Source organism: Myxocyprinus asiaticus, chromosome 8, assembly GCF_019703515.2.
Source record: "Myxocyprinus asiaticus isolate MX2 ecotype Aquarium Trade chromosome 8, UBuf_Myxa_2, whole genome shotgun sequence".
Classification (NCBI taxonomy): Eukaryota; Metazoa; Chordata; class Actinopteri; order Cypriniformes; family Catostomidae; genus Myxocyprinus; species Myxocyprinus asiaticus.
Genome location: NC_059351.1, coordinates 32420702 through 32448089, shown reverse-complemented (window position 1 = coordinate 32448089; position 27388 = coordinate 32420702). Strand labels below are relative to the sequence as shown.

The window sequence follows — 27388 nt, the reverse complement described above, 5'->3', positions numbered from 1 at the left end:
GGTAACTTTGGTTGTTGTTCAACGTCACTTTCCAGAAACTTGGAATGCAGAACGTTTTCATGCTTGTAACGTTCATGCGTTCACGTGTTATTTACAGATACACTTAAACGGATATCTTTTTTAGCGGAAAAAACGTAACTGCACAAGATTTCTTTTAATTTTTTATCTTTTTATAGCAAGATGACTTCATACCTGTGGATTCTCCTTCTGGCAAGTCTTGTGACAACAAGAGCGCAAGGTATGATTTCACCCTATACAGTTCACTTTATATTTAAGTAACATCGCATAGCTTTGAAACAATTTGGCTATTATTGTCAGGACTTAAAATTACAAACATAACAGTTGGACAAACAGAGGAGTCGTTTTTGCCAACCACTCTGTTGAGAGTGCATAGGCGCTTGAGACGGGAATCTAACCCCTAAATTTAAAAGGTCTTTAGACATACCAGTTTCAAGAAGTGTCAGTCATTTAGCTGAAAACAAACACATTAACTTCAAGAGAGTGAATCCATTATGTGAGAAGAAACAGCTCAACAGTGATAGTCACGCAATTGACACTTCTCACGTCGCATGTCCCTTTTCTCACAACTCTTACGCAAAGCTGAACTCAAAAGTTGGAAGCCCTGCCTAACAGTGATAAGAAAACACCTCAAAATATCTCCAGTTAGACCCCCAAGGTCACAGGGAAAAAAACAACAACATTTTCAACCAAACAAACGCTGCACTGAGCTGCTTTTTCAGCAGAGTTACCTTGGAACACAGTGTACTAAATATATTTGATCCCATGAGGTTGACTCCATACGTCCTGTGATGTTGTTCCTGGATTGGGCAGCAAAGCAAACTACAGGACTGTCTCCTTTGTAAATAGGGCATTGACAGTAGACACTTGTTTAGTATGATTGTTTGTCATGCATCAGTTTCACATGAATGCAATTCTCACATGTGGGCTGAGGATAAGTTCAGACACAACCAATTCAAATTTCAATGTTTTACATTTAAAACTTGTGACACTCAAGTTTGCACAAATCTTTGCCTTTCCAGAACTCTGAATGTAGGTTGTAGCCTATGGGATGAGGAACCGACTCAGATCCCTCTTGTTTCAGTTCTGACTCAACAGTCAGTCATCATGTGTTATGTGTAGACCTTAATAAAAAACAAACCATCATCCTTGCTTCTGCCAGGGTGTGTTCGCACACACTCCCTCACGTGTGTTTGGTAATCTGAGAACATTTGTGGTTTTTTCCCCACTATATAAGGATTCTAGTTTGAATTTTAACAGATCCCAGATCAGTACAAATGATCAACTCCTACTTAAAACCTTGAGGTCTGAAAGTACTCAATCGCATTTATCCATACACGCTGTCTGAAACTGGAGCTTAGTATGTTATATGGATGGGAGGTTTTGTTCAATTTATGATTCCTTTGTTCTCGTAGAATAGGCACAGTAAAACTGGGCAGGGCCACAACATTTTTTGTGTGAAGTGACCGGACAAATTCCTTCTAGGAATGAGATATATTTCTGTCTCTCTCTCTCACTCTCTCACACACTCACACAGACACACATTTATTGGGGGGTCATGCAAAAAAAAATAATTAGGCAGCAGGTGATGTTATGCTTTCTATGAGAGTGTCTTGTCACTACCTTCTCACTGCGTGCTACCATTTACTATAACACTAATAGCTATTATACTTGGAAATGATATAGAGAAAATAATTACATTGACTCATTTTAGTTTCTTAACTAGGGCTCCACGTACAACCGTTATTTGGGTTTGAACTATGTGAAATGGGGCCACCTGCAATTCAGCTCAAACCAGTAGTGTTGGGTTCGAGTCCACCTTAGTCAAGTCCGAGTCTTTAAACAATCGAGTCTGAGTTGAGTCCAAGTCTAAAAGGGTCCGAGTCAAACTCAAGACCGAGTCCATAACAGGCGAAGTCCTAGTCGATTCCGAATTAATCTGTTCATGAATCTGAATTAAAATTGTAACTGTAAACTCAACATCAATATTTTAAGCAATTTGTCAATATAAATGCAACAAAAACACCTCTGTTGCATTTCATATTCACATTTTATGATTAGTATACTGCTGAACAAATTTCATAGTGGTTTCAGAATGAAAGCATATGCTTTAGGTGTATGAAGATAAAACTGTCCTTCAACACTCTTCTTATTGTGTTCTGTTGACTTTTTCAATTGTTTTTTTATTTTTCCCCTCCACTCAAACATAGAATAAAGAAAGCGAAAGCTGCGTTAGTCATTACAACCAGAGTTATTATTTTGAATTTGAATTTAGTTTTTTTTTTCTACTTCATTTTCAATTTGTCCATTCAGTTTAGTTTAGTTTTATCTAAAATTATGGGTGAAATACATGTAATTAAATTTAATGTGTTTAATACATTTAATAAATGGTAATATTAAAACATTTAATAATGGCCATAAAATTAAACGGAAAATAAAAACAGGAAAGATCAGATACCATTAGAAATGTATTTTTATTACACTTCACACTTTTCAGTCCTCCTGCTGTGTCCAGGCATAGCCTACTTCCCTAAAGTTAAGATCAAATTTTTTATGACAAACTCTCCTTGAGCTGATGTGTTGTTCTTTTCACATTATATTTAGTATGAATAATAGGTGAATAGAGACTTCTCCCCTCACTTGTGTTCTTCATTGCCATTGAAACGCAAGTGCCAGCTTTTCAGGTAACACACAGAGGTTGCACTACAAATATGTAACGGACTGTGTTGTACAATTTCCATGGTCTATTTCATCCATCATTTTAGTTTAAATATCTCTAATACATAGCATATTTGATTTTGTCTCGATATAGTCAACATTTTCAGTTAGAAATGGCTTTGCGTAGTAACGTGAGTCTGATAAAACATTTGTTCTATTTAATAATTTGCAGAGTTGGGGAACATACTTTTAAAAGTGTACTTACGTTATTGATGTTTCTGGATGAGAGCGGCAGAGCATGTGTGGCGATCTCTTTCCCGCACGCACGCGCACGCACACACAAACACACACAGAGAGAAAGTACTTTGAAAGAGTGCGTGCTGCTGCTCTCAGCCAGAATAATCACATGTAAGGACATATACGTGTGAAAACTGATGTGCAGTCTCAAATACACAGAATGTATGATGGTACTAACTGTAGAGAGCACATCATTATGAAGACAAAGCCAAATCCCGGACATTTAGAGGCAATTTTGAAATCCCAGCCAGATGCTTTATTCAGGTCTGAAAAAGAGGATAAGTCCAGGAAAAAGAGAATGTATGGTCACCCTATGTTACGTTATTTTTTTTGTCATTGCATCACAAATGCCATGGACTCAGCTGGACTCAGAAACAAAATCCTGAGTCCTAAAGGCCCGAGTCTGAATCAAGTCCGAATAAAAATGCATCCGAGTCCGTGACAAGTCCAAGTCCATTAAAAGTGTACTTGTGACTCGGACTCGAGTCCGAGACCGAACTCGGGTACCACAACTCTACAAATCAGGTTAAAGGGTTAGTTCACACAAAAATGAAAATTCTCACATGATTTACTTACCTTTAAGCCATCCCATATGTGTATTACTTTCCTTCTTCAGCAGAACTGAAGGGAAGATTTTTATAAGCAGATTTCAGCTCAGTTTGTCAATACAATGCATGTAAATGGGTGCCATCAGGCTGCTGGCTGTTTGATGGTCCAAAACGCATATTTAGGCAGCATAAAAGTAATCCAGACAACTCCAGTTGATCAATTAATTAGGGATGCACCTAATTATTATTGACCGATAACCAGGAAAATCAAAATATTATTATTGCGCCGATAATGAAATTGCTGCAGATAGTTTAAGTTTTGTTTACTTGCGGATAAAATTATCTGCCTGCGGCATCTGCGGCAGCGACAGTACGCATGCGCATACACAGTGTGTCTGTGTGAGTGAGAGCCAAGTTTATGTTGTTCTGTGAGGATTATGTCAACATTTCTTCACCTTGTTACATTGTTTTGGGGCTGGTTTTAGTCATCTGGTGAAAGTAACGATGGCATTTCCCATATTCTGTTTGTTTCATGAGGCAATAAACGAAATGCGACAAAAACATGTATGTATGTTACATGGGGCTATCGTATTCGCTTATTCATGAAACATAAACAGAATTTGGGAAATAGCACATTGTTACTTACATCGCAGTATTGTGATTAAAACAAGTCCAAGCACAAACTAAAACGGGTTATTTAATAAGTTATACAGTGGAACTGTCACAGATGAGCACTGTAGCAAGCGTCTGTGAATGAGATGTGCATAAGCACAAGCACGCACATTCATAACACACACACAAACCACCGCTGCACTCGCAGTCCGGCTGCTGTTGTTCTGACAATCTGTGCTACCTGCTCAGTATGTGCTACCAGCAGTAAAAACAGTGATATGTAAAGTTAAAACATGGGTAGTACATGTTGGGAGGCACGGGAGAAACTTTCGGTATCTACTACAACAGCATGAAATGTGTTAAAAACCTAGGTAGCACATCTTGTCAGGCAGATAATATCTAGAGTTGAAGTCAGAAGTTTAAATACACTTAGGTTGAAGTCATTAAAACTAATTTTAACCACTCCACAGATTTCATATTAGCAAACTATAGTTTTGTCAAGTCGTTTAGGACATCTACTTTGTGCATGACACAAGTAATTTTTCCAATAGTTGTTTACAGACAGATTGTTTCACTTTTAATTGACTGTATCACAATTCCAGTGGGTCAGTTTACATTCACTAAGTTAACTGTGCCTTTAAGCAGCTTGGAAAATTCCAGAAAATGATGTCAAGCCTTTAGGCAATTAGCCAATTAGCTTCTGATTGGCTAATTGGCTAATTGAGGGGTACCTGTGGATGTATTTTAAGGCATACCTTCAAACTCAGTGCCTCTTTGCTTGACATAATGCAAAAATCAAAAGAAATCAGCCAAGTCTGGTTCATCCTTGGGAGCAATTTCCAAATGCCTTAAGGTACCACGTTCATCTGTAAAATCAATAGTGTGCAAGTATAAACACCATGGGACCACATAGTCATCATACCGCTCAGGAAGGTGACGCATTCTGTCTCCTAGAGATGAACTTAGTTTGGTGTGAAAAGTGCAAATCAATCCCAGAACAACAGCAAAGGACCCTGTGAAGATGCTGGAGGAAACAGGTAGACAAGTATCTATATCCACAGTAAAAAGAGTCCTATATCGACATAACCTGAAAGGCTGCTCAGCAAGGAAGAAGCCAATGCTCCAGAACCGCCATAAAAAAGCCAGACTACAGTTTGCAAGTGCACATGGGGACAAAGATCTAACATTTTGGAGAAATTTCCTATCGTCTGGTTAAAGAAAAATTTGACTTTTTGGCCATAATGACCATCATTATGTTTGGAGGAAAAAGGGTGAGGCTTGCTAGCCGAAGAACACCATCCCAACCGTGAAGCATGGGGGTGGCAGCATCATGTTGTGGGGATGCTTTGCTGCAGGAGGGACTGGTGTACTTCACAAAATAAATGCCATCATGATGAAGGAAAATAGTGTGTATATATTGAAGCAACATCTCAAGACATCAGCCATGAAATGTTAAAGCTTGGTCGCAAATGGATCTTCCAAATGGGCAATGACACCAAGCATACCTCCAAAGCTGTTGCAAAATAGCATAAGGACAACAAAGTCAAGGTATTGGAGTGGCCATCACAAAGCACTAACCTCAATCCGATAGAAAATTTGTGGGCGAGCTAGGAGACCTACAACCCTGACTCCATTACACCAGTTCTGTCTGGAGGAATGGGCCAAAATTCCAGCAACTTATTGTGAGAAGCTTGTGGAAGGCTACCCAAAAAGTTTGACCCAAGTTAAACAATTTAAAGGCAATGCTACCAAATACTAACAAAGTGTATGTAAGCTTCTTTCCCACTGGAAATGTGATGAAAGAATTAAAAGCTGAAATAAATAAATTTCTCTACTATTATCCTGGCGTTTCACATTCTTAAAATAGTGATCCTAACTGACCTAAGACATACAATGTTTTTTACGATAAAATGTCAGGACTTGTGAAAAATTGAGTTTAAATGTATTTGGCTACGGTGTACGTAAACTTCTGACTTCAGCTGTATCAGGATGTGCTACCAGCATAACTGTCAGATAGTGCGATGTCGTGTGAGGCTGTGCTAATCCCTAACGAAACCCTAAAACTATGCGAATATAGCATTAATACTAATAATACACCATGTATACAGAGATTAGGGTTTGTTTTGTGTGTTTTGTTGTTTAATATTCATTACATGCAGTTTATCGCCTCATTTTGGTTCAATGTATTATTTCAGCTGTTAGAAGTTCAGTGTTCTCTCTCTGTGAGCAAGTCACCAGGATTACCGTAAACACTTATATAAATGGGTTCCATAATTATTATTTAAATCAGCATACATCTGTAATATAGGCACATTTATGGTTCATGTTACATCTGTCAAACCTTATATAGCAGTCCAAATTCCAAGCTTTTAAATGACACTTAACTCAGCAAAAAAAGAAACGTCCCTTTTTCAGGACACTGTATTTGAAAGAAAATTTTGTAAAAATCCAAATAACTTTACAGATCTTTATTGTAAAGTGTTTAAACAATGTTTTCCATGTTTGTGCAATGAACCATAAACAATTCATGAACATGCACCTGTGGAATGGTCATTAAGACACTAACAGCTTACAGACAGTAGGCAATTAAGGTCACAGTTATAAAAACTTAGGACACTAAAGAGACTCTTAAAAACACAAAGAAAGATGCCCAGGGTCCCTGCTCATCTGCGTGAACATGCCTTAGGCATGCTGCATGGAGGCATGAGGACTGCAGACGTGGCCAGGGCAATAAATTGCAATATCCGTACTGTGAGACGCCTAAGACAGCGCTACAGGGAGACAGGAAGGACAGTTGACCATCCTCGCAGTGGCAGACCACGTGTAACAACACCTGCACAGGATCGGTACATCCGAATATCACACCTGCGGGACAAGTACAGGATGGCAACAACAACTGCCCGAGTTACACCAGGAACGCACAATCCCTCCATCAGTGCTCAGATTGTCCGCAATAAGCTGAGAGAGGCTGGACTGAGGGCTCGTAGGCCTGTTGTAAAGCAGGTCCTTACCAGACATCACCGGCAACAACGTCGCCTATTGGCACAAACCCACCTTCGCTGGACCAGACAGGACTGGCAAAAAGTGCTTTTCACTGACGAGTCACTGTTTTGTCTCATCAGGGTTGATGGTTGGACTCGTGTTTATCATCGAAGGAATGAGCGTTACACCAAGGCCTTTACTCTGGAGTGGGATCGATTTGGAGGTGGAGGGTCCGTCATGGTCTGGGGCGGTGTGTCACAGCATCATCGGACTGAGCTTTTTGTCATTGCAGGCAATCTCAGCGCTGTGCGTTACAGGGAAGACATCCTCCTCCCTCATGTGGTACCCTTCCTGCTGGCTCATCCTGACATGACCCTCCAGCATGACAATGCCACCAGCCATACTGCTCGTTCTGTGCGTGATTTCCTGCAAGACAGGAATGTCAGTGTTCTGCCATGGCCAGCGAAGGGCCTGTATCTCTATCCCATTGAGCATGTCTGGGACCTGTTGGATCGGAGGGTGAAGGCTAGGGCTATTCCCCCCCCCCCCCGAAATGTCTGGGAACTTGCAAGTGCCTTGGTGGAAGAGTGGGGTAACATCTCACAGCAAGAACTGGCAAATCTGATGCGGTCCATGAGGAGGAGATGTACTGCAGTACATAATGCAGCTGGTGGCCACAACAGACCAGTTACTTTTGACCCTCCCTTTGTTCAGGGACACATTATTCAATTTCTGTTAGTCACATGTCTGTGAAACTTGTTCAGTTTATGTCTTAGTTGTTGAATCTTTTTATGTTCATACAAATATTTACACATGTTAAGTTTGCTGAAAATAAAAGCAGTTGAAAATGTGAGGACGTTTCTTTTTTTGCTGAGTTATATATATTGGGAATCGGTATCGGCCAAAATGAGCAGTCAGTTATCGGTATCGGCCCAGAAATTCCATATCTGTGCATCCCTACAATTAATGTCTTCTGTAGCAAACAGATAGGTTGGTGTAAGAAACAAAACTATAATTAAAGAGTTTTTAACTTTAAATTGGTGCTTCTGCCCAGCGCTGTATTTCTGTTTGAAATGACCTAACTCTCATGTGACGTTCGTTCCTCTGTTGTATACAAAGCCCACACTTCCGACATCTTGCGTGAACGCCCCATAGCGCTTACGTCACTGTGTCGACTGCTGGCAGGAAGCACATTTTTTAAGTTAATAAAGTTTTAATTATCGATTTATGTTTTTACACCAACCTATTGATTTGCTTCAGAAGATTAATTGATCAACTGGAGTCATGTGTATTACATTTATGCTGCCTAAATATGCCTTTTGGACCGTCAAACAGCCAGCAGCCTGATGGCACCAATTTACATGCATTGTATGGACAAACTGAGCTGAAATCTGCTTAAAAAAATCTTCACTTCAGTTCTGCTGAAGAAGGAAAGTAATGCACATCCAGGATGGCTTAAAGGTAAGTAAATCATGAGAGGATATTCATTTTTGGTGAACTAACCCTTTACTTGTCTTTGACTTGTTAAAGTATAACAATTTAGATTTCTAATGAATGGGTTATGGGAAATTAATTGGTCAGTACATTTCAATAAGCATTAATTGGCTGTTTATTATAAGTATTTTGCATGTTTGCAGTGCTTGGAATATGATTATGTCTATAAATGAAATACATACATTAGTAATTAGCAATGGAAATATAAGAAACAAACAAGTGCTGTTGAATCGGCTGGATGCATCCTTTATTGGCAAGTTTGGAGTTCTCATGGGATACAAATTAATTGTTAAGATGTGACTTTTTTTAAGGCCAGTTACTTAGACCACACTGGAAAAAAAAAAAAAAAAACATTAGTTGGCTCAACAACCATAACGTTTGAAAATAAATCGCTTGTACTCAGAAGCGTACATATTTATAACATTATTAGCTTTACTTAATTTGCATTAATTTGAACAACACAAAATATAAATTAAGGTGAACTTCAAGTGATACATAATTGTGAGCTCCTTGAGCTTCTTTGGCTTAAAAATAAAATAAAATAAATATTTTAACTACTACTAACTCAAACAAGTACAGAACTGAGGTTGTGTAGAATACCCATAAGACCTTGCTCTTGAATAATTTAAACATGTATGTTTGGTCAAAAGGGACTTATTGGGTTATTCAATTAGCTGTTATTAAGAATTCATAGAGATTTTTTAGCTCTTTTTAGTATTATTGATGATGTTTTACCGTAATTGGTTGTTTTGTGTAAAGTCACCATTAGGGTGATTAGTGTTCCCTTTGGTGAACTTCTGTTCAATCCACATCATTTTTCATTGCGCATGTGAATGTGCATAGTTGAAGTGCAGCTTTATCTGCGCTTCTTTGGGGAATCACTAATGACTGACCTTGGTCTGGGTCATTATTTTCTTTTGAGCCAATTACATTTAAGTAGAAACAATAATATAAATGATCATTTGAAATGGTGTGTTATTAGTTGTTAAATCTTATTCATGTGACATACTTTTTTAGGTAAAAAAAACTTAAACATTTGTGAATATCTAACAAATATTTTCTAGTTATGCTGATAAAATTAATTTACTTATAAAACGTGATGCAAAAATACAACACAGTATATATTTTAAGTAAATCCGACACATGATGTTTTTTCAGTGCAGGGTCTTCAACCTTTTTCAGGCCAAGCACCTCTTGGTGGATAGAGAAGTGGAGCAGGGATCCCATTCCATATTGTATAAAAATTGAGTGTTGCAGGGCATTTATTTGCATGTATGATGCTTACAATGCAAACCATTAACATAACTATTATTGAAGTGTAGACTTGCATACTTAATACTCTTAAATGTGGGAGTGACAATGAAACATATAGCTAATCTTTGGCCTCTTTTACTTTGTAGCCTTATATTATATTTATTTGTTTACCACATTATATATAAACAATAACTGCTGAACCCCATGCAGTATCAGCATGGACCCCTTGTTGAAGACCCCTGTACTATATAGGCCGATATTTGGCCATTTTAAGATTATCAAGATCGAGAACAATGCCTGCTTGGTTAGAAGCGTTAGCACTCTCTTTTTGGTTACCAAAATCTACCAACAGCCAATGTCAATGCTTAATGCACAATTTCTGTTTTTATTATTATAATTTTTTTGTGAATCTCATGTAGCTACATATTCTGTAAAAATGTGTATTTAATTACAGTGTACAGTATATGTGAACTTAGCTCTGTTGCTCTCATTAAATTAAATATAAGCCTATAGCTATCACGATTATATCTGCCATTGGGCACCTCAGCTCTCTAGTAGTCTGCATCAGCATTGACCATTGAAAAACTCATAGTTGATACATATACATAAATTAATTAATACGTTTTTTAATGTGATTAAACTGTCCAAAAGCATAGAGAATGACAAAAAGGCAAAAGTTTAACACTTGTTAAAAAATAATAATAATAGAAAATAATAATAATAATTCAATTGACAATAAATGTTTTGAAATGCACTTACACTGAAATCCACATTGTTTGAACATAACAAAAAAATGTCTTCTTGCAGACTTGGACCTCTCTGATGCCCTTTTTGATGATGGTGATAAGCGTAAGTAAAGAGTACTCTCTCATTTTAATATGGTTATCTGTATGTTGATGTGCTACTTTAATAATTATAATTATAATAAATGTAAGCAAGACATCTGTATTGTAAGGTAAAATATCTTTATTTTTGCAATCAAATGTGGATTACCTCATTTCTGTGTGAACAGTTAAACTATGCTAAAATGATGCACAAACTTTGTCTCAAAATGACTAATGGTATTCTTGTGATCTTATAAAAAGCTCCTACAAAGCCACCGGTGAAACCAGCCCCACCCAAAAACTCAAATCCAGGTAGAAGATTACTTTTATAACACATACAGTAATATGCTTAGACATGTTGTTTTGCTACATTTTGTATATTATGGACTATATCAGGAACAGGACACAGTACAGTAAATTGCTTTATTTGTCATGTTTCACTTATTTTAAATGGTATTGATTTACTCTTCCAGATGGGTTTGATCTGTTAGATGCCTTTGATTCAGGTAATGTGGGCTGTGCTCCAAGTATTTCTTTTTTTTTTTTTTTTTTTTTTTTTTTTGTGGTTAAATTTAAAATGACAGAAATAGAAATGAAAATGGAATGAAATTGGGAGAAATTCATATAACTGCTGTGCATATAAATGAAATGTCCATAAACATGATCATACACAGAAAATATGGGGTGTTTCCAGAAACATTAGATGATTATTAATAATAATTTTTTGAAATACCACCTGTGAACATTTTGTATTTAATATAGATTTCATACAAAAAAAGAGTTAGGGTTAGGTCAAATTTGATTGTGAATCACTCGTGCTTTTGCAAATAAATGGTGTAATAAATTCAGCCCAAAACCTGACCTGACAATAGATGGACCTTTCATCAAATTAAAAACTCGATGGTGATTTGCAATGGTCGTCTCAGCCTCAGGAAGGAAATACTATTGAAAACCTGTGGTATGAATTTAAGAATGTAATACACATAATATCAAGGAACTTGAAATGTTCTGCTTGGACCAAATATTAACTGTGGTGGATTAAGAATGTTACAATTATATACTGCTTCTCCATATGATCAGCGAATTCCAATCGAAAGTGATCATCCCTACTATGCCATACTCACACCAAAAGGACAGAACCCTTAAAGTGGGTACTCTGACTTAAACGACTCTTCGAATGACGTCCCCTTCCCGCAGTGCCCTTCAAGGGCGCAAAAATGCAGTTCGGAAAACGCCTGATTTCATATTTGTTATACATTATATTATATTATATTTAGTGCTGTCGAAGTTAACGTTTTATTAACACATTGTAATATTGTAACATCATTGCAGTGGCAAGACAGCTGCCATTTGAAGACCTACCTTACAATGCGAGGCGTGGTACGAGCACGAGGCAAAAGTTGCGATCGTCTGTTCTGCGACTGCTACTGTGTCCTTGAATAACATATAACGTGCGAGTAAGGGCAGCCAGTGGACTTTCTGGTGCCCCTCTAGGGAGTTGGTGCCCTACGCAGACTGCGTAATATACGTATAGGGTGTGGCGGTAATGATTACCGGCTAACGGAAACCCTGCTGCTGTCTCCAAGTTTCTGTCACAGTGTCTCTGTTTGATAGTGCTCTAGCCAAGTTGGTGACATTGCTGGAACCCTGCAGGTAATCTACACTGTTATTAACCCATTTAATCCCACCGGTTACAATTGTGACTGGGGTCTAAAAGGAGTTTTTGATGTATTTTGCACAGAGTTGCCAATTTGTAAATGACAGTGCAGACTTTTATGCATGTCTGTCAAAACAAGAAGCAAATAAATCCTGTCATAATACACTTACGACTACCATATTTTGTACATAATTTTAATTGAGTTGTGCTGTGTTCATTTTCTGTTATTCAACTCTGTTGGTGGGGTAGGTTTTGTGTGGATGACTGAAAAATGCATCTGGTTGAAACATATTTTGTCCACTCATGTTTATAAAGATATTGCGATTAATCGCAATTAACTACAAGACAAATTGTGCGATTAATCACTATTAAATATTTTAATCGTTTGACAGCCCTAATTACAGTGGTGTAGCAGTGTCTGAAGTTTAGAGATAATTATTGGGTATCAGTAGTCAAAATTAATAATATATTTGTGTTTTTTTTATTTGTTATGATTTATATCTATATTTATAGATAGATATATATATGCAGTAGGCCTATAGGTCTGTCGCTATTATTAAATAATTGTCTGATCGATTATTGTGCACTTGAAATTCTAATCACATTTTAATCCCCTAATACAAGAATTGTAAGCGAATGTATAAATGCCATGAACAGTGCTTTTGTGTTTCATTCAGTTGAACTCTGAGCATCATTGAGCCGCACCACGGAAGACGCTCTGATGCGTGCATCATCAGCAGAGGCTTGCGCCAAACTCCCGCGAAAATATACACGAAAATAATATAAACTTTGATAGTAAACACAATGCGCTCTGGTTTCACTTTAATTTAAAAGATTAGTTCAACCAAAAATGAAAATTCTCTCATTATTCATTTACACTGATGCCATCCCAGATGTGAATGACTTCAGCAGAACACAAATTAAGATATTTAGAAAAATGTTGAAGCTCTGTAGATCCTTATAATGTAAGTAAACAGGTGCCAAACTGTACATAAGTGCACAAGTTAACTCTATAAACAACCATTTCGTGGGTGATAGTTTTTCCAAAAATATGATTGAAGGATGATTGGGGAGGGGGGGGTCCTTAAAGTACACATTTCATTATGATTGGTAAATATAATAGTTACCTTGATCAATAATTAAAACATTTTTGTTGCTTCCGGCCAGTGCTGGGATGCTGTTTGAAATGAACTAACTCTCGCATGACATTCGTTCCTCTGTTGTATACAAAGCGCGCGCTTCCGACATAGCACTTACGTCATTGATGCTTCGATTGCTGGCAGGAAGCAGTTCTTTAAAGTTAATAAACTTTTAATTATCGATTTTACACCGACCTGACATTAATTGATCGACTTGAGTCATGTGGATTACTTTTATGCTGCCTAAATATGCCTTTTGGACTGTCAAATAGCCAGCAGCCTGATGGCACCCATTTATCTACATTATAAGGACCTACAGAGCTTCAACATTTTTCTAAAAATCTTAATTTGTGTTTTGCTGAAGAAAGACAGTCATACACATCTAGGAGGGTATCAGGGTTAGTGATTGAGAGAATTTAAATTTTTGGGTGAAATATTCCTTTAATGATCGTGTGATGGAAAATGTTCCTGGTCATATTGGGTTCATACACGCAGTGTTAATGACACGAAGTGACACAGAGGCGACGCATGCTTTACTCTATTTCTGTTGAGTCATTAAATGATGAAACGAAATCTCAAAGGTTTTGCTTAATGAGAAATGAGGGCTTGTAGGTTTAATCAAAGAGCATTAAAATAACATGTGAAAGTGAAGAAATTAGGACAGAAATATTTTACTATTGCATAATATAGTATAATATAGTGTTATAGTATAAATCACACACACACACACACACACACACACACACACATACATATATATATATCAGTATAAATGTAAAATTGACCAAAACTAAAGTTGACCAAAAAGAGAGACATATTTTAAGTATTTAGAAATATTTTGATATTTAAAACATTGTTTTTCTTGTCATTCATAAGTTTTTAAATCCTTTAAAGGAAATTATATTTCCCTATTTTATTTTATATATTTGAAGTTAAGGATGTAAAAATGACTTATTAAGGTGTATAAAGCACACATAAGTTATGACAATTAATCGTGAAAGCCCTATAAGAGACAATTAATCATCATAGCCATAAAACAGACAATTAATTGTCTTAATCGCAAGTATATGTTTGACATTTAATTGTCAGCCACATTTCATAATCATGATAGATAGAGTTGAAGTCAGAAGTTTACATACACATTAGCCAAATACATTTAAAATCAGTTTTTCGCAATTACGGACATTTAATCATAGAAAACATTCCTGTCTTAGGTCAGTTAGGATCACTACTTTATTTTAATAATGTGAAATGTCAGAATAATATTAGAGAGAATTATTTATTTCAGCTTTTATTTCTTTAATCACATTCCCAGTGGGTCAGAAGTTTACATACACTTTGTTAGTATTTGGTAGCATTGCATTTAAATGATTTAACTTGGGTCAAACTTTTTGGATAGCCTTCCACAAGCTTCTCACATTAAGTTGCTGGAATTTTGTCCCATTCCTCCAGACAGAACTGGTGTAACCGAGTCAGGTTTGTAGGCCTCGTTGCTTTCACATGCTTCTTCAGTTTTGCCCACACATTTTCTATCAGATTGAGGTCAGGGCTTTATGATGGCCACTCCAATACTTTGAATTTGTTGTCCTTAACCATTTTACCACAACTTTGGAGGTATGCTTGGGGTCATTGTCCATTTGGAAGACCCATTTGCAACCAAGCTTTAATTTTCTGGCTGATGTCTTGAAATGTTGCTTCAATATATCCACATAATTTTCCTTCCTCCATGATGTGCATCTATTTTGTGAAGTGCACCAGTCCCTCCTGCAGCAAAGCACCCCCAGAACATGATGCTGCCGCCCCCATGCTTCACGGTTGGGATGGTGTTCTTCAGCTTGCAAGCCTCATCCTTTTCCCTCCAAACTTAGCGATGGTCATTATGGCCAAACAGTTCATTATTTGTTTCATTAGACCAGAGGCAATTTATCCAAAATGTAGTCCCCCTTTGTCCCCATGTGCACTTGCAAACTGTAGTCTGGCTTTTTAATGGCGGTTTTGGAACAGTGGCTACTTCCTTGCTGAGCAGCCTTTCAGTTTATGTCGATATAGGACTCGTTTTACTGTGGATGTAGATACTTGTATACCTGTTTCCTCCAGTATCTTCACAAGTCCTTTGCTGTTGTTTTGGAATTGATTTGCACTTTTCGCACCAAACTACATTCATCTCTAGGAGACAGAATGTGCCTCCTTCCTGAGTGGTATGATGGCTGCATGATCCCATGGTGTTTATACTTGCGTACTATTGTTTGTACAGATGAACGTGGTACCTTCAGGCATTTGGAAATTGCTCCCAAGGATGAACCAGACTTGTGGAGGTGCACAATTTTTTTTCTGAGGTCTTGGCTGATTTCTTTTGATTTTCCCATGATATCAAGCAAAGAGGCACTGAGTTTGAAGGTAGGCCTTAAAATACATCCACAGGTACACCTCCAATTCAGTACACCTCCTATCAGAAGTTAATTGGCTAATTGTCTAAAGGCTTGACATCATTTTCTGGAATTTTCCAGGCTGCTTAAAGGCACAGTTAACTTAGTGTGTGTAAACTTCTGACCCACTGGAATTGTGATACAGTCAATTCAAAGTGAAACAATCTGTCTGTAAACAATTATTGGAAAAATTACTCATGTCATGCACAAAGTAGATGTCCTAAACGACTTGCCAAAACTATAGTTTGCTAATATAAAATCTGTGGAGTGGTTAAAAAATTAGTTTTAATGACTTCAACCTAAGTGTTTGTAAATTTCTGACTAAAACTAGATAGATAGATAGATAGATAGATAGATAGATTCTGTAGCAGTTGTATTTTCCTCTTTTTCATTTAACTGAACCTTCTACTTATTTACACAATCCTAAACTCAGAAAGAAAAATATTTCTATTTATAAAATTTTTTTTGTGTGTTTATTATAAACAGATCCCAAGAAACCTGCTATTAATCCCCCCAAATCAGTAGATGGTAAGTAGCCTCATGGGATGTTTATGTAATTTGGGGTGTGCTGGGGTATTTATGTAATTTTATTTGTTTGTTCTTTTATATAATTCAACAGGTCAGTGCAACAGTGTTTTGAATGGCAGTTTAATGAAGGACAGTTGTCAATTCACTCTTTTATTCATGCTTTTTGTGTATGTTGAAATGTGTGATAGCAATGTAATTAACGTATTGTTCCTTATGTCATTTGCAGATCCAAAAAAACCAGCTGGAGGTAAAATATATAATTGCACACACGTCATTAAGTCAATTCCATATCTAAATCAGTTATTACTTAATTTCTGTAATCAGAAGACAGAGACATGTGAATCTATACAAACAAAATCCAAAAAATCTGTTCAAGGGCCAGGTGTTAACACATGACACTGATGTTTTCATTCTTAGAGGGCTTTGATCTGTTGGATGCATTTGGTCCAGGTAAAAACAGGAGTGTGTGTTGCTTTTTCTTGGGAACTTGTTGGGAGTTTCTTTGGTGGTTTACTGTAGTAACGTTTGTTTCTGTAGATTTCACTTCTTTGTTGTTTACAACCTTTCATTGGTAGCAAAACCATTGATTGATTTGAAACTAATTAAATTGCAATCATGCTTGTAGTTTGCATTATACGTTGGATCGGCACATTGTATAGGAACTCAAATGAGTACTGCAGTGCAAGCATTTCTGATAGTCAGAAGTTCATTCTGCTCTCAATGTACCAAAATCAATTGGGTTCATCTGAAATTACAAATGACTTTTCAGCTTTTCTATTTGAGTTAATACTTACTGTCTTTGTTCACATTTCCTTAGTTATACTCCGCTGTTATTTTCTAATGCCTTTAATTTTGCTGTTTGTGAATGTGCTATCTGGAATGATATATAGGAATAATGGATCATGGGTTTTATTTTTAATTAACAGTATGCTATAAATAATACATTTGTTATTTTGACACATTGTTTCATTTTTACCATCTGCAGATCCTGAGCCCAAAAAGCCTCTTGTTCCACCCAAAGAAGGAGGAGGAACTGGTAAGCTTCTGTTTATGTGTTCAAATGTTAAAATGTATTACACCACTCTTACATCCCAAAAACTTGTAATAAGATACTAATTTGCTTTGGGCTGCTATTATTGTCATTAAATCTTGCATTCACTTTTCATTAAGGTGGTGGATCTTTTGGTGACAAAGACCTGTTTGATTTAAGTGACACTGGGAGTGACTACAAGCCCGACGGAGGCCAAAGTGGAGGTTTGTGTTATGGTTTTTGTTAATTTTCCATATTCTTTATATCACCCATATTCAGTATGAGTTGTGGTTGTAAGTCTAGGCCTTTTATGAAAACAAATTCCAACAATGACAACCAACTTGTATCAAGTTCAGAGTTAAAATTATAGACAGATAATGTTACCCAATCCAGTTGTGGTATGGAAAGAAGAAAAAAAACTCCCAACAAACTGTTATATAACCTTTAAAACGGGAAACTAATCAGAAATCCACTGCAAATATGTTACAGAGATGTTCCCCATTCTCCAAATGAGATTACTACATCTTCTTTACAGTAAAAATAGATTCATGGGAAGGAAAAAGATTAAAATATAAACATGGCCATGTAATTAATACCACATTCAGTTTATACAGTATACTTTGTACTTCAACACGATGCACTGGGGTTTCCTGTAGGAGTGTTTTAGAACTTTACTGACTGTATTCTTTTCTGACTTCATCAGTTTGATATAAATATGTAAAGGTGAGTATTGTAGCCTAATTTTTTTAACTACATTTGGCTATATATTAGGACACGTATTGGTCTGTTCAGTGAAATAAATGTGCTGTGAGTGAATCTGACTGTGGGTTTTGGTTTTGGTTTAAGGGCAAGGCGCAGACCCTGCTTACAATGGTATTTATCTGCTTACATCATTTGGATATTTGTATGCCAAAAATATACCCTTGGAGTTATTGATTTTTCAGCTTTCTGTAACATGAAACATTATATTCACTACTTTAAGTAGACAATTTTGATTTCTTCCTTTGCTAAATATTTAATTGGACATTTTTGTTTTCTTTTTAGATGGCGCCTCGGACAAACCTCAAGGTACTTTTTATATTTAATAATCATAATGAAATGTGTATTTTAACCTCCCTCATCCTTCAATCATATTTTTGGAAAAACTATCACCCACGAAATGATGGTTGTTTATAGAGTTTATTTGTGCACTTGTGTACAGTTTAAAGTCAGTCTCTTAATCACTGCTGTGCCTTTGGGGAGTGCCTATGTTTCAGTACTCAGGCAAGGTCTCTTTTTCCTTCGCTCTCTTTTTGTTCCTTTGCCTCTTGTGGCTATTTGTCCTATCTAAAGCATGGCTCTACTTGCCAGTGTTTTTAAAAGCTTTCAGTGGAGTAAGGTTGTTTTTTTTGTTTTGGCAAGAATGACACATTCTGACCACACTCTAAAACATTTTAACTGAGCAAGTTAAAATGACTGAGCAAGACCTTGGAGACCGAGTCAGATTTTTGGAGTAGTATATGAGTTTTGGGGTATTCTATTTGTTTACCTGGCGAATAGTTGTATTGTTATCTTGGAGCCCGTTCTTCGCTTAATACATGAATGAGGTGATATGATGTATTCCAGATCTTCTAATCGTGATAATTCATCTCTAGCTATTTCGGTTCTTCAAATGCACGCGCAAATTTGATTTAGTATATTTTGATTGAGTTGTCTGAGATAATTGCGCATTCTTGTTTTTATTGAAAAGGGCAAATGTATCGATGAAACCGTGATCAGCAATGCAGAGATTGGTCTGGCTTGTCAAGACAGACCAATGTAATGATGTCATAAACTTTAGTATGGGTATTATTTAAATCACATCCACATGTGTCACAGATCCACCTGACCTTCCTGCCACAAACACTCAACCTTCACGCTCCCCCGAATACTGATCACCCGCACCTGTCTCCAATCACCGTGTCAATCAGCTCCTCTATATAACACCCCACTCTCCCTTCAGTCTTCGTCTGGTATCAAAGCAGTATATAGACTCACTTACCACCTCCTTACCTGACTCTTCAGACACCATTCCATGGATAACCTCCATCAAGTACTGTTGTCTGTTCCAGAACCAATCTGCTCATTCACCACTCACCTGCCATTTGCTGTCTGTGTTTGTGTTTGTTCAATGAATACCTGCTTTTGGGTTCACCACCATCTTCGAGTCTGGGTTACTGTAACAACATGTATAGATATATTTCTGTATAAATTAATTTATATTGAATAGATATTTAGTCAGAGCCATCAACATTAACGCTAACACCAGCCAAAACTAAAGTTATTTTAAAAGGAAACACTGCCTAAGTTACCAATATAAAGAGAAAAGGCAGACAATTGAGAATAAATTAAATGTGTTACTACTAAATTATTTTCAATTGCATTATTGACTTATAATTTCGATGTCATAAATTACAATCCTACTTGGATGATATATAAAATATTTATATTGTAATACAGTATGGGAAAGTGCATACATTCAAAAGTCTGTGTTTCATGGATGAGAAACAACAAAAATCATGAGAGATTTGTATTTATGTAAGTGGGCTATGTACACTTTTCTAACCGTACAACAGACACCGCTCTTATTAAGTTCTTTGCAGCTCTTGAGCTGCAAAGGGCACAAGGAACCAAAGTCAGTGCAGACTGTTGGTATTGTAGTTAAGTTTTCATGGATAAAATATGTACCGAATATGAAACTCATACAAATTTATGAGGTAAATTACTCCCACACAACTAAAGAAGTATGCATAGAAGACTAAAATGTGCTGTACCTATAATTATCTACAGTATTGTTATTATATTATTTTAATAGGGTGCTTTCATAAGAATGATGCCCCAGCTGGGACAGATTTTCAGTATCAGCTCCGGTTAAAAGCCGTGATCTAATCCTCTGTTCGTCAAATTAGCCAGGCTTAAGATTACGGACCTGTTGCTTGGGCAGCAACATCGAGATGATCTTCCAAGAACAGAACAATCCAGGATCAGGCCAAATCAGCAATGAAATCCAGATAATTCAGTAATCAGCGAACGAAGAACGGACCTCTCGATATTAGTTTTATGTAGTGCATTTAGTTTATCTAAAGACTGATTGATTTGACTGTTCATTGTGCCAGTAGCTGGGCCCTAAATCTCTGCTTCGATTGTCTGTCCTTGCAGATCTAAACCAGCAGTGGCTCCAGCTTATCAAGATTCTAGGCAAAAATATACCTGAAGGCCTCAGTGTCTGGATTGCTCACTTTAAACAAGTAGTGGAGCCGCTGTTAGAGAGGGTTTTGGAACTTCTGAACATAGCAGAGGAAAAGACTGAGCTCTAAATATCTTGGATAAGAATCCTCTTTGTTTGTGATGGGGTTTTAAGCTGTTTTACAATATGTTTACATGGTTTGTTTGTAAGGCTGGGACTGCTGGTGCTTTTTTTTATGTTGAAGTGATTAAGTTACGTTTTTTTGATTACGTTTTTGCAAATGTGGTGGTTAAGTATTTGTGACGAGGCAGAGGGCCGGGCCGTGACTAGCTTTCACTGTTACTAATCAGGCATAAAGAGACCACACATACCACACATAGCAGGCATTTATCCCTTGAGGGAACTCTCTTAGGGAAACTAAGTAGTTTGCACATACAGTTGTTAAGCTGTTAAACATCTGAATATCTAATTTAATGAGGGCTGGCTTTGTTTCTCATGAAATACTTTAAACATCAGCATTATTTGGCATTTTTATCCCCTCAGGTATGCTGTCAATGTTTTTAACTGGCTTGTATTTATTCAGGCTCACATTTTCTCTGAGGCTCTTAAGTTTTTTTTTTCCTCTCTAAAAAATGGGTATTTTTACTGTTATGCGTTTTTAATTTCAGTATTGGTAAAGCATTGAAATGGCTACTATCGATGTTCCTTTTTAATACATTGAAATATGAGAATTTTCTCTGTTTGGTTCATGTCATAGTCACACCCAACTGGTGTGACCTGTGCTATTATTAATTGTCAAGCAGATCTCACTGGGTACACCCCGTTAACAATGACACTTTGAGAATGTATTGAGAGTATGTGAAGAATTAGGGGTTGCCCTTTCTCTTCCTTATTCTATAGAACTGCCTGAGGTTTAGGGAAGAAAACCTGCATAGGTCTGAGAGTATTTTTGCTGAAGGTTTTTTTTACATTCAGTGATAATTTTTATATGTAGTTTGAAAGCTTCTATTTACAATCTTGTCTCAATAAAAATGGATGGGCCCAATTTTTACCCAGTTTTTTTTCTCCAACTTTTCCAGAAAAGTTGAAAGGCGGTGCATTCAAACAGTTCTTTCACACTTTCAGAAAGCAGAATTTATAAAAAAAATGTAAAACTATTTTATAAATAAGTATTTGAAGTCCAAAAATAATCTCTAATATTCTGGGTGAGCCTGGGTCTACGCCACTGGATAAGATCATCTGCCAGATGAATAAATGTAAATATATTATTGCATATTATCATGCGAGGCAGCAAGAACAATATGTACAAGGCTGTGGGGCAGGCCATAGTTTTATATTCTTGGATGGTATGAAATCCATGTTGCACCCCATAGTGGCAGAAACCAAAACTGTTACTTTATGCTTTCCTGCTGGGAAATTAACAATAATTTTATTCCACAAGTTACTGTAATTTGTCAGCTATTTCTGTTTCTCAAAAATGATTAATAACTGATTAAATAATTTTGAGGAAAAAGTTTGTATTCTTAGAGTTATATCACTTTGTTTGCGCATTTTAAAAGTACCTGAGTCTTGAGACATTGTCCTTTTTCTTCTTTTGTGCATCCTGTCCCTTTAAATGTGTCCCATGCAGAGGCTGGAGGCGGGGCTCTCGCTGCCATCATCAGTTCTGTGGGTGTTGCCCTCCTTGGTGCTGCATCAAGTTACTTTGCATATCAGAAAAAGAAACTATGTTTCAAAGTACAAGGAGGTGAGTTTGGAACTCTTCTACAGTGAAAGAACTGGAATACTCATATGAGCACTTTTTTCAATTTGGTTTTGAATTCTAAAAAGTTAACCACTTAGTTGAGCAGATAAGACTGCAAAGAAAACAGTTACTTCTTTATACTTGACACTTTTTTAAAAACTAAAACCTTTTAACAACTTTAATAGTATGCTCCCCGAACTGTAAATGCAGACATGTAGCAGCAACAGTAAACCGTGTACTTTAGAGTAGCTCCACCAACACAGCAGCTCTTCTAGTGGAAGTGGGGGCTGGGCACATGATGTGGCAGAGGGTTTAACAGCTTAGCTTGAATTACAAAAGGCCACAAAGTCTAAACAGGTGGCTCTGTGGCGCAATGGATAGCGCATTGGACTTCTAAGCAACACTTAGAGAAGTGATTCAAAGGTTGTGGGTTCGAGTCCCACCAGAGTCGAGATTTTTAAGAGAATGTAAAAGTCAGTTAACAACAGAATTGGCACTGTGTTGTCAAGAAGTGAAAATGCTGTTCACATATAACATTAGAAACAACTTTTGTTGGAGGATAAATGGAATTAATTCATTGGGTGAACTTCAGTGTACTTTTCTTGTTAGGTGAAGACCCAGAGAGTGGTAAAAACCAACATGGTGCTCAGTCTGAGCCTCAAGGTAAAGATTTTAAATTTAGCATAACAGAAACATGGGGTATTTTATATGGATGAAGCTTCATTAAGATTATTTGTATGAATTTTTTTTTACCCCAAATGTCATACACAAAGCTTCTTTGTGATTATTTCAGCCCTTGAATACATATGCACACTCGGTAGTGTTAAATCACCTAACCCTCATGCGCTGTTCAGTCATTTTTTACCGAAATACATTTTGTTTCTTCAATAAAACTGGTTTCCTTTATCTGACGGGTACGAGACTTGGTGACTTTTCATCCATTTGATATCTGAACACACATAAAGAAATTGGAGTTGATTCGATAAGTCTAAGTGGTAGAAAAAAAAGGAAAAAAAAGTTACACTTGTGCTGTTCCCGGTCAAAAGTGACCGCCAAAGGAAATAAATGGGGAAACACTAACAATCACATTTTATTTTTTTATTTCATTATTTATTATATAAAATCTACAAAAAAAAAAAAAACACACAGACATGAAGGGGTGAGACTACCAAACATTAAGAGTGCAAAACACAAACACACACACACACATACAAAAACATACACACACAAACATACACAAAACGGAACTGGTCAGACTATAAAACAGAAAAAAATTAAATTTATTTGTCAAAAAAAAATAAATAAATAAATATATATATATATATATATATATAAATCAGCCACAATGCAGAACACACACCAAAATAAATTGGTGAGGCCATAACACATCTAAACACACACACACACACACACACACACACACACACACACACACACACACACACATATTCATCTTGTTACAACCAGGGATAAATTAGGTTATTACGTGTTGTTCTACTCATTTCAGGTATGCAAAAACTGACAAAAATGACCTCAAACAGATCAAATAAAATGCTAAACTTTGACAAAAGTAGTCTTTGATAATGTTTATATATACACTGGCGGCCAAAATGTGGAATAATGTACAGATTTTGCTCCTATGGAAAGAAATTAATACTTTTGTTCACCAAAGTGGCATTCAACTGATCACAGTGTATAGTCAGGACATTAATAACATGAAAAATTACTATTACAGTTTGAAAAAAAAAGTTAAGAACTTCTTAAACTACTTCAAAAGGTTCTCATCAAAAAATCCTCCATGTGCAGCAATGACAGCTTTGCAGATTCTTGGCATTCTTGCTGTCAGTTTGTCCAGATACTCAGGCGACATTTCACCCCACATTTCCTGTAGCACTTGCCATAGATGTGGCTGTCTTGATGGGCCCTTCTTACGCACCTTACAGTCTAGCTGATCCCACAAAAGCTCAATGGGATTAAGATCCATAGCACTTTTTTCCAATTATCCGTTGTCAGATGTCTGTGTTTCTTTGCCCACTCTAAACTTTTTTTTTTTTTTTCCTGTTTCAAAAGTGGCTTTTTCTTTGCAATAACGCCTGCATCCCTGAGTCTTCTCTTTACTGTTGTACATGAAACTGGTGTTGAGCGGGTAGAATTCAATGAAGCTGTCAGCTGAGGACATGTGCGACATCTATTTCTCAAACTAGAGACTCTGATGTACTTATCCTCTTGTTTAGTTGTATATCTGGCCTTCCACATCTCTTTTTGTCCTTGTTAGAGCCAGTTGTCCTTTGTCTTTGAAGACTGTAGTGCACACCTTTGTATGAAATCTTCAGTTTTTGTGGCAATTTCAAGCATTGTATAGCCTTCATTCCTCAAAATAATGATTGTCTGATGAGTTTCTAGAGAAAACTGTTTCTTTTTTGCCATTTTTGACCTAATATTGACCTTAAGACCTGCCAGTCTATTGCATACAGTGGCAACTCAAAAACAAACAAAGACAATGTTAAGCTTCATTTAATGAACCAAATAGCTTTCAGCAGTGTTTGATATAATGGCAAGTGATTTTCTAGTACCAAATTAGCACTTTAGCATGATTACTCAAGGATAAGGTGTTGGAGTGATGGCTGCTGGAAATGGGGCCTGTCTAGATTTGATCAAAAATGACTTTGTGATTGTGATGGTGCTGTTTTTTTTTTTTTTTTTACATCAGTAATGTTCTGACTATACTTTGTTATCAGTTGAATGACACTTTGGTGAATTAAAGTACCAATTTCCTTCCAAAACCGCAAAATCTGTACATTATTCCAAACTTTTGGCTGCCAGTGTATATCTAAATGCAGAACTTTTGACACAATCTAGAAATCATCTTTTCTTCAACCAGGTTATCATGTATAAACACTAGTGCATCTAGTAATTTCATCTGTTATTTTTATTTTTTTATTTTTTTAAATGGACAGCACAGTTTCATTCTTGAGACTTTAAGGTCTCAAACAGTATATAATTTGAGGAATGGTTCAGTATTTGAGAAAGTATTCATAAGTAAACAATGTCATATAGGTAAATAAATTAGTAAAAAAAGAACACCCAAAAATGCACAACTTCAGTGTTTTTTCAATATTTAATTTAGAGCGGTTACATTTCTTTCATAACAATTAAAATAATTACACGTTTATGGTTTCTGGTCACTTTTGACAGGGAGCAACTGGAACGTGATTTAGTGAAGATTTTTTTTTTTTTTTTGTTCAGATTAAAGAACTTTTGTATATATATATATATATATATATGTGTGTGTGTGTGTGTGTGTGTGTGTGTATATATATATATATATATATATATATATATATATATATTATTATTTTTTTTTTTTCCATTATTGTTACCATTTGTTAAGGTTTTATATGGATTTCACTGTTTTCTAATATTTCAGCTTGTAGATTCACTATTGTCAATTTACTATTTTCTCCCCCAAAGTTCTCAGCAACCTGCTTCGTTCATCCTAAATGGCCTTAGATCTGCCCAATGAAAACAAAATATGCACCTTCAGCATGTACAAATATGGAGAGCCTAACCCAATGGGAAAAATGTTTATTATGTCAGAGGATGTGTTGACTATCTTAGTTGTTGTTGTTGTTTTGTTTTTTTTTCTCTAAGTTGTATTAACTCTGATCTTTTTGTTTAAGAATGTTTTTTTTAATTTTTTTTTAACGTGTCTGTGTTCATGCATTTTTTTGACAACTTATTGCTTTGTCTCTGGAGGAGGCTGAATACTAAATAGCTTTTAGCTTTCTCAAACTAGTGCAAATGTAAGAGACAGCACTTAAAATTTAAGGAAATAATTACTATTTTTGCAGAAGTACAAGTTGCAAGAGGCACTTGCTGTTGTAAAGCGTTAACTGACTATATACAGATAAAGCGTTGTTGTTGTTGTTGTTGTTGTAATGTTTTACTGCAGAAATTGTGCTTTTGTTTGTTGTATTAACTTTAGCCATTAATTATTAATGTACAGCTACTGAATCTCCTGTTGCCTCTGCTTCTAAAGCATGATAATAAGTATGTTTCATTGTATTCTTTTTGCTCTTCACATCACCAAACAACACTGCTAAGCATAGCCAAGCATATCTACTTAGGCAGCAGCCAATGAGCATAAGGATTGTCTTCTGCGACGTTTAGTGAAACATGGCAGGCCATGCCATTTCAACATGGTGAAACACATTGAAGGGGTGACCCGCACCATGTATAATAGAAACACTTTTTATAGAAAACTATTATGAGTACAGTCTTCATCTCATGTGAGTGTATACCATTCAGATCACTCTTCACAACAACACAATTCATTTTTTAATGTGTAAAACTTTTTAAATTAGTCCCAAATTACTGAATGCACCTTTAAGAAATACATTTGAAAGGCTATCATGATTTGGCAAAGTAAAAAGACCCTTATTTCATTATTATTGTAAATTCTTGTGGAGTAGGATTTGATCAACTTGCATTTAATGTGTAATGCGTGTAACTTGCCTTGAATTTAAGGAGTATTCTTTCATACGAGTCACTATCTTGAACCATAAATTGCAGACGTGTATTTCGGCTTGATCAATTTTGCCTTTTCTTGTGTTTTTCTTGTTTAATTGTAAGTTAAATTTAAGTTCTGTTTGAATTTACCTTGTTCACAAAATAAAGCCACTGGCCATTTCTGGATTCAGAATGGTTATTGTTGTTAACTAGCCTATTTTGTTATTAAGTCATAAAATTGAACTGGTGATTTTGTTTTGCAGTGTGGTGTCATCACTTTTTCATTTAATTGTGTGTCTGTGTGTGCTCTTGTCCTGTAATGAGGTTGATGACCTCATAATCGATATTCTGTGTCCAATGACCACTGTCGTGTGACTGTTACATCAAACCATTTTTTTTATTATTATTTCACTAGTCAGTTGAGCGTGGATTGAACTCTGCAGCTTAACGAGCGCAAGAGTTG

General features: G+C 36.3%; 1 protein-coding gene and 1 non-coding gene across 4 annotated transcripts; both read left to right on the top strand.

Moving 5' to 3' along the window:
• On the top strand, positions 1-27187 carry cd99 (CD99 molecule). Of its 3 annotated transcripts, XM_051704434.1 has the most exons (14): positions 1-238; positions 10671-10712; positions 10949-10999; positions 11161-11193; positions 16396-16437; positions 16664-16684; positions 16855-16887; positions 17423-17473; positions 17608-17691; positions 18314-18340; positions 18512-18535; positions 22303-22419; positions 23026-23079; positions 25888-27139. In XM_051704434.1, exons 1-14 carry the CDS (start codon positions 181-183, stop codon positions 25914-25916), a joined length of 666 nt encoding a protein of 221 aa, XP_051560394.1. In that variant the 5' UTR covers positions 1-180; the 3' UTR covers positions 25917-27139. The 3 variants fall into 3 exon arrangements, with proteins under 3 accessions (XP_051560394.1, XP_051560395.1, XP_051560396.1); XM_051704435.1 differs by lacking the exon at positions 16855-16887 and having other exon boundaries at positions 25888-27187; XM_051704436.1 differs by lacking the exons at positions 22303-22419; positions 23026-23079; positions 25888-27139 and adding an exon at positions 20645-22293.
• On the top strand, positions 22776-22867 carry trnar-ucu (transfer RNA arginine (anticodon UCU)). The gene is given in 2 exon segments: positions 22776-22812; positions 22832-22867. It is a non-coding gene; the product is annotated as a tRNA-Arg (tRNA).
• Positions 27188-27388: the final 201 nt, after the last annotated feature.